The sequence below is a fragment of the Amyelois transitella genome, chromosome 8 (assembly GCF_032362555.1).
Source record: "Amyelois transitella isolate CPQ chromosome 8, ilAmyTran1.1, whole genome shotgun sequence".
Lineage (NCBI taxonomy): Eukaryota > Metazoa > Arthropoda > Insecta > Lepidoptera > Pyralidae > Amyelois > Amyelois transitella.
The window spans coordinates 4,442,554-4,450,895 of NC_083511.1; the positions used below are offsets into that span (position 1 = coordinate 4,442,554).

Here is an 8,342-nt window from a genome sequence, read left to right on the forward strand (position 1 = left end):
AGGACTTTTGGCTTGATATCTGGTCAATTTCTTATCTGGCCGAGAACGCTCAGGGATCGTGGGGGACGCCAAATGGTGCGTTTAACCGTGAAATCCAAGATATGTACGATATCCTCCAATATTGATAGCAGGTATCTCCAAAACCAGATAATGGATTTGAAAATACATTGGAGATAAAAGTTTGCTTTTGACATGTTGATTTTCGCCCTCTCATGTTTGGTAAGTGTGTTGTTGCCAAGTGGTTTATATGTTAATATTATATGTAAATATTGATTATATAAAAATTATCACAGTATTTGTTATGCCTTATTCTATATCTAAAATAAAACATGCAGACTGGGAATCATTAGTAAGTCACAAATTAATTAAGACATGTGTCCGTACAAGCATGTAAATTAATCCGGCTTAATCCTTAAATACTGTGATAATAAGGCCTCTAGTTTTATGGCATGACAGTTTAATAAGGAAAACGGTAGATGCTTGTTAAATAAAAATGTATACCAATAACAACACAATTACATAGTTACTTAGAAATAAATCTTTCATTGCGAAATAACTAGGGACAGAGCATATATTCATACACGATGTGAAATATTATATAACCTACAAAAAAGGTAATTCAAAATAGAAAGACTGGTTCTAAAAGGTAACTAAGATAATAGGCACATTCATTCAGTGCTGCTTTTACCATGATTTAATATGGGATTAGTTCCGGAGCAAATGTTGCGGAGGCCACGGAGGCACTTTGTGCAAAAACCTGACTTATCCAATCCTGATCATGGCTAAAGAACGAACCTACGGCATCACTTCGGAGGGGTGAGAGTGTGATGAGAATTATCCCGAATATAAATGCAGATAAAAAAAGAAAGCCTTGTAACGCTAGCTTGCTTCTGGCTATATGTATTGATGTGGCAGACCAAGAACTCACACAATCAGAGTATAGCATTTAGTATACCTTTAGCACATTCATCTAGTTTAAGTTTCTATGCGAAAAAATAATCGTGTCCAAGCAAATTGTAATGCATTCTGTCACTACTCCTGAATCTCATTCCATCATTCAGCCTTAGAACTAAACGTGGCCTGTCACTCTACTTTGTGAGAGATGAAGTTGTGATATATTTATGTATGTTTTGATTCATACATACATAAAATCACGCCTCTTTCCCGGAGGGGTAGGCAGAGAAAACATCTTTCCACTTGCTATGGCGGCTGCCTACATATTTTTTGGTTTATCCACATTCATAACTATCTTCATTCAAGCTTGTCTTTCTTCTCTACTTTTTACAAAATAAAATAACTAGTAAGTATATTTCTTTTGTACAACATGTTAGTACAAAAACTACTTACTAAAAATTAGTTTCGACATCACTGCCCAATGCTTGCTTTCACTTCATTAATCTTCTTGAGCTCGACCACTTGCGGTTTGTCAAATAAGTCTATGGTATATTCAAATAATACTAATCATATATCATTGCTTATCTTGTTAGTAATTCATTGTTGTAAGATATTGCTTTGTAATTTAAACTCTTATTATTTTCTTTCTCTCATTGGACCTTTAAAGCTCAGTTGCACTGCCAGCTGTATGTGACGTAATTTATATGATTATTCTTGCAAAATTTTGGCTTTCAAATTTTCAGGTTTCCTACCGAAAGCCGAAAATTGGCAATAATTTTTTCCTGAGTTACGTATACTTACATTAGTTACATTGCTAACCGCTGGTGAAAAACATCGTTGCTGGATGTGTTGCAAGCATGATTTAATAAAAATTAGTTTCTCCTGCAAAGATCGTGGATGTTAGACGAATTTCTTTTGTATAAAATTCTGTTGTACCGACTCTCCCAGTCTCGTACCCAAGTTCTTTTTCTAAGAGGAAAAGATTACAACTAGAATTAGCGCCAGGAAAATGATGAGTAGAATGGTTTTGAACCGTGGTGCGAATGGACATATAGATGAGGCATTTCCTCATCTATATGTCTATTCGCTTACTGTAACGGTACTTGTTGTTATTGGAAATCCTAAAATGTACAGTCTTCTAAGAATAAAAAAACGTGCTATGAAATGTATCGATATTTAAAACAGTTTCTATTTAATTCACTACCATAACTGACTGAACTTAACCTTGGACTAAATGCAATTTCTCATACTTACAAAGTGTTAATAACAGTTGCACCCTTACATACAATGTATTAAAAATTTAAGTCAGTCGGTCGGCGGTCTTTCAAAGCATGTTGCCATATGTCGCCAGCCGTCGAAGCTTACACTTCAAAAAATAATTAAAAAAAAATCATTGGACCCTCGGACCATGTCCATAAGGTCACGTAAATATACTTTAAACTAGCCAAGAATATAGAACGTATTGTAAATCTCTTTTATAGCTACTAAGGTATCTGTGACGGTTGATATATGACTTAGGAGCTTCTACCTGGGAAGGGACCGTCATTATACCAATGATTGTCGGCAGGCCGAAATGATTTCTAAACTTTTTTTCAAAGGATCTTCGTTTCTCAATATAGAAATGGAAACAACGGAGCTAACGGACATTTGGTGTTCACACAAAGCTACTTTTTTGTTATCTTTCGCGGCAAAACAAAAAGGTCCGGTATCTTGTTCTCCAAATAAGCCACAGTTTGTTTGATAATTAATGAAGGCAATTAGAAACAGTGAAATAATTTCTATATTTTATCTGTGTAGCTATTTATAATAATAACTCTTGCATAATAGTTTTAAGTATTATGTATGAACATCAAATGTAATGTGAAGTTAACTCCGTTTAGTAGTTTAATTTTTCGATGAGTTACTACTAGTTCTATATAAAACATCAATAAACGTATTACTACAATATAAGTACGAGTATTTGAATGAAAGAGTAAATTCATTTGATAATATTCTTTTATTTTCATTTAAATAAATGTAACAGTCGACAATTATAAATTTATTTGAATAAACAAGCTACAAAGTTAATGATAATTAATTTTTGTTTTTTATCCTCTAAACACAATTTAGCAGGCTTTAACTACCGTGAACTTTGTAGCCAGCACTATCTACAATTTTAACACTATTCAATTCCTACCTAATGACTAGGACCTATATATTTATACAAGGACCATTATCTATTCACAATAATACTTACAACAGTTACTTACAAAATATTTGGTAACAATGAGATAATATACTATACGAAAATACCTATAATAAGTTTTCTTTGCATACTGGCTAACATTCTTAAATTTACAATGCTCAGTCTTAATATACAACAATAAATCTATTTTTGTTGTTAACACACTATAATGATACAATACAATTCATAAGGCTTCAATATACGTAGATACGTTCAGACAACATTCAACAATATACAGTCTCATCAAATACATAATACAAAGGAACAAATCTGTACCAAGTTTCATAATTAAGTAAAATTTTATGAAATAGTTAGTGAAACTTGTATCTGATAAATAATCTGAATAGTAAACTTTATTATTACATGACGTTTTGCTTTACATAATACCTGTACATAAACATTTTGTCATTAGAGTAAGGCGAAGTTTTAAAATACTGTCTACACACATGCTTGGAATGTGTCGTTCCATTAACAAATATCTTTCATAGATAAAAATAGATTTAAACCGCCTTATCATCTGTGAGCTGGATGGGTTTGAGGCAAGCACTCGTGCACAGATGACCGTGGTTGTAAGTACCCTTGATCATCAAGCATAGAAGGGGAATGTGCTACGGGATGTTTACGAAGCGTATTAGGTGGCCTTGGCCGACCGCCATATGGCTGTTCGTAGTTTTGAGTGTCAATTGAAATGTAACTGTGATGGGGGTTATCATAGTCTTGAAGCTGACTCGTCAAAGTTGTATTTGTTAACATCGACGAATCATCTTCGACTGTAATACCGACATTATTGGCAGTAGGAGTCTGAGGAGGAATAGCATCGTATTTATACCAATGCTCCGGAGCGGTCGGCGAAGCTGTGTAACGAGAAGGATGCCTCCTCCCATTTGGATCGACGCCATGATTGTAATTCATAGTGTCTTTGTTCCATTGTAAGTTGGAAATGTCAGGCATGACAAACCTTATTTTCTCCCAAAACTTCTTTTCACCCCACAAAAGGACGTTGCATGTTTTTAAATAGTTTTGGAAGTCGACATCTAAATTTAATGCACTTACATCCGTTGTTAAAATAAACACAACTCTATGCCGTCTTATGGAAGGGTGAATCGAAGTTATTACATTTTTGAGTGCTGATTTGAATAATATTTTGGACCATTCATTTTGTAAAAAGTTGAAAGATACAAAAACAAGAATTCGTTTTGAAGATTCAGCGGCATTAGTCATTTGTTCTAATAAGTAATTTTCATGGACGTGTTGCATGTCCCTGTAATGGAAACACATTGTGTAACCTAAATGTTCCATTTCAGGGGCAACAATCTTAGATACAAAATCGTCATCTAACAAACTATATACAGCATAACCATCATACAAACGGTCTCTATCAAGTTCACTTTCCTGAATAGATGCACTTTTAAATAACCTCACACCATATTTAGAATGAGCCCATAGACGTACATTTTGTCTGAGGGAGAATGCTAAGGCACCAAACAATAAAATTAAAATTACACTTATTAAAACTACAGCTAAAAGAGGCACAAAGTTCAATTTAATAGTGCTTACTTCATCATATTGATAGGGTTGGTTTTCAGTGGGAATTGTATTGTCTGTGACACTAGATTCACGACACTTATCTATCACGTCAAACACTGTTTGATTCGAAGTAAGTCCACTTTCATCCGCACAAAACATTTCAACTGGATCTTCATAATATTTCTTGAACCAATTTTGGAGTAAAAATACGTTATCGCAACTGCAGGTAAATATATTTCCTACAACGTTGACGTTTTCAAGATGAATAATGTGAGCCAATTTTTTGTCTAAGTCAAGGATCTTGTTTCCTTGTAAATGCACAACTCTCAAAGCAGATAAATTCTCGAAGGTCTTATTTGAAACACTTGTCAAGAGGTTATCATTCAAGTATAATTCTCTCAAGTGCCTTGTTTGCGAGAATTCACCACCAGCTAATTCTGTTAAGTGATTATTTTCAAGGTGAAGAACAGTCAAAGAATGGAGCCCGTTAAATGTATCATTGTCGATTGTTTCTATCTTACTATTATTAAGATAGAGTTTGTGTAATTTCTTTTTGCCGATGAATAGATGACTGCTGAGTGAACTGAAGTCGTTGCCGTCCAGATATAGTTCCGTAGCGTCCATCGGTATCTTTTCCGGTATTTCTGTGTAACCAACATTCGAACAGTCGATAACATTGGAGTTCCAGTTACTGTCATGGAAACACGAACATCCCTCGGGACATGTCATTTTACAGTCACATGCTTCGAAGTCACAACAGAAGCAGCTAGATGAACAGTGAGTTTCATAAGAACACAAAAATTGAGTTTCAGGAACGTCCATCAGATTAGCCTTGCCACCATATTTATTGTTTACAACTTCACAAGTTACTGATTCCAAATCAACAAATCTAGGATATTGCCTCATGTGATTCCATAAATTTATCTTTTGCAGCCAGATCATATGACAGTTACAAACAAATGGATTGTTTCCAATGAAGAATGTCGGTAATAACCTACTTTTTGGGATATGGGGCAGAGTAAACGCTGATAGTTCGACAGTTCTCAATTTATTATCCGTCACAACGACCTTTTCTAACTTCTTTTTTTGTAAAAATGTACCTGGCTGAATCGTGTGAATTTTGTTGTTATTTAAGAAAAGAATCTCTATTGAATCAGGTATCGATCTTTCATCTATATTTTCAATCGCATTGTAGCTAACGTCAAGCATACGAATGTTTTGTTCTGTATTGAATTCGTTTTCCAATTTTGTTATATCATTGCTATGGAGATCTAACCATTCAAGACTTGCTGGCATATAACTATAATCAAAATAAATAAGTTTGTTGTCTGAGATATTAAGCCAACCTAGGGTATTAAGTTTATTAAAAACTCCTCGAATATCTGTTAGTTTATTGCCATCTAATCGGATTGCTTTCAAAGTTGGATTTGAGAGGAAAGCATCTTGCTCTATCGTTTCAATTTTATTTGATGCTAAATTGAGCACCTGTAGTGACGGCAACGTGCTAAATGTGTCTTTAGGCACACTCGTAATGTGATTGTCGACCAGTCTTAGTCCATAAAGTTCTTCTAACCCCTCAAAGGAAGTATTGTCTACTTTTGTAATGTTATTTTTGCCAATATCTAGAGTTTTCAAAAATCGCAACCTTTTAATGCCTTCAGGAACCATATTTAAGTTATTACCATTTAGACCCAGGTCTTGCAAGTAAGTTATATTTTCAAAGCAGCGCTCATGGATTGTAGAAATGTGATTATTGTCTAGATATAACTGACTCAATACAAAAAGATTAGAAAATATGTGTTCATTTAAAACTTTGATTCTGTTGTCTGAAATTGACAGCTGATGAAGATTTTTTAGTTCTGCAAAGGCTCCATTAGATATTATTTCTATAACGTTGTTGTCTAAATTCAGAACTTGCAAGTTATTCAAATCTTGAAATGACTTAGGATCCAGGCGAGATAGTACATTATTGGATAAATTCAGTATAACAAGTCTTATTAAACCAGCAAACGTATCTCTGTTAACCCAATCGTTTGTGAGATAATTTCTTGATAAATCCAATTTCTCCATTTGATCAAGCCCCTCTAATAATCCTGGAGCCAGCACGGAAAGTGAATTGTTCGCTAATGAGATCTCCTTTATAACTCTCGACGATTGAAATAGTTCTGGAGGGACAGCGACTAACTTATTTCCAGACAAGTTCAGGATTTTTAATGAAGTCAAGCCGACAAAAGCTCTATCTCCTATTTCATTAATTAAGTTGTTCTGAATATTCAACACTTCTAAAGATCTGAGGCTAGAAAGACCGTTGTCAGGCAGGCGTAGAATATTATTATGAGATAAATCAAGCATTTTAAGCCCAGTGTTGCAAGATTTTCCTGGCGCCATAGGTCCTTTACCCCAGTCTGAAAATCCAATATCGGATATATCTTGTATTCTATTGTTAGTTAAATTGAGAGATTCTAAGCTGAACAATGGACAGAATACTTCAGATGGCAACATATAAATATTGTTATCGCCAAGATCAAGGGAACGAAGTTCCATCAATCCACGAAAACTCTCGGCATGAAACTCCATTGTCATTGCAGGCCAGTCCGTGTTATACGAACGTAGAGTCAAACTGGTTAAATCACGAAGCGGGGACAATACAGTAGCCGGCACGTAGCGTATTTTGCAGAATTCCACGCGCAAGTCTTCTAGTTTTCTCAGTTGACCTAAGAAACTACCGGTATTCATGTGTAAGGAACTCTCGAAGAAAAGCAAATCAGTACAAGTTAATTTTAACTTGTTGATGTTGTACGCCTGCGCAGTTGTAATATTTTTGAACAAAAAGTCTGCAGAACCGATGGTTTTGATGTTGCACGTGAGAAAGTTAGATTCACTCAACTTTGCGTCCGAATAGTCCCACTGACAGCCACTGGGGGCGGGCGGCGCAGAGCGTGCGCGCGCACTAGTCGCCACAACAAGCAAACACATCCAAACTTTTAACGAAACCATTTCGTGTAACTTTTGGGTCATTTTTTCACTGTAAAACAGTTCATTTGTCACTTTTATATCACTTGATGTTTGTTTATAAACTTTGATTCACTTAAAAGTCAATTTTATACAGTCTTATATTGTTGTATGCACTTCGGTTTATAGCGAATGTAAACATAGAGTACGGGTTCGCGGTAAAACTTTTGACGCAGCCATGCTCCCCTGCGGTCGGGCGGTAACTGACCTACGTAAGTTTGAACGAACGAAAGCCGCATGGGTGTTGGGTGAGTGGGAGGGGGGACCGATGCGGGGCGAGGGGGACTACAATGACGGGTGGGACCCGCTCTGCATCGGCTCACAACAGATGGCACGCGTGTTTTTTGAATACTCAAAAATATTGGTTATGCAGTGCGCTGCATAGAAGACTTATTGCGTGATGTTCGGTTGCACCTCCTCAAGTTTCATCTCAAAGGAGGTCGGTGGGAGATACAAAATGGTTGCATTTAGTAGTGCTACTTTTACGAGTATTTGTTCTTACCTGTGACATTAACCTTTTAGATTTGAAATCCAATACTATCACCTTTTTATTCAGCAGACTATTCTTACCATTGTTAAAAATATGTAGGTATAACATGTTTTGTCTCATTAATTATTTTGGAAATTCAGATGTTCAATTCAACTAAAATAATAGCGGAAATAAAGCAAATGCCTTTTAATCTTT

The 8,342-nt window shown here is 35.4% G+C and overlaps 1 protein-coding gene across 1 annotated transcript; it reads right to left on the reverse strand.

Moving 5' to 3' along the window:
• Positions 1 to 3,013: 3,013 nt before the first annotated feature.
• On the reverse strand, positions 3,014 to 7,832 carry LOC106135468 (toll-like receptor 6). The gene has a single exon (XM_013335764.2). It carries the CDS (start codon positions 7,661 to 7,663, stop codon positions 3,632 to 3,634), a length of 4,032 nt encoding a protein of 1,343 aa, XP_013191218.1. The 5' UTR covers positions 7,664 to 7,832; the 3' UTR covers positions 3,014 to 3,631.
• Between the last annotated feature and the right edge of the window lie 510 nt (positions 7,833 to 8,342).

What these genes read in the sequence shown, in the direction of transcription:
- LOC106135468 (XM_013335764.2), bottom strand. Translation starts at nt 7,663, where the DNA reads ATGACCCAAAAGTTACACGAAATGGTTTCGTTAAAAGTTTGGATGTGT.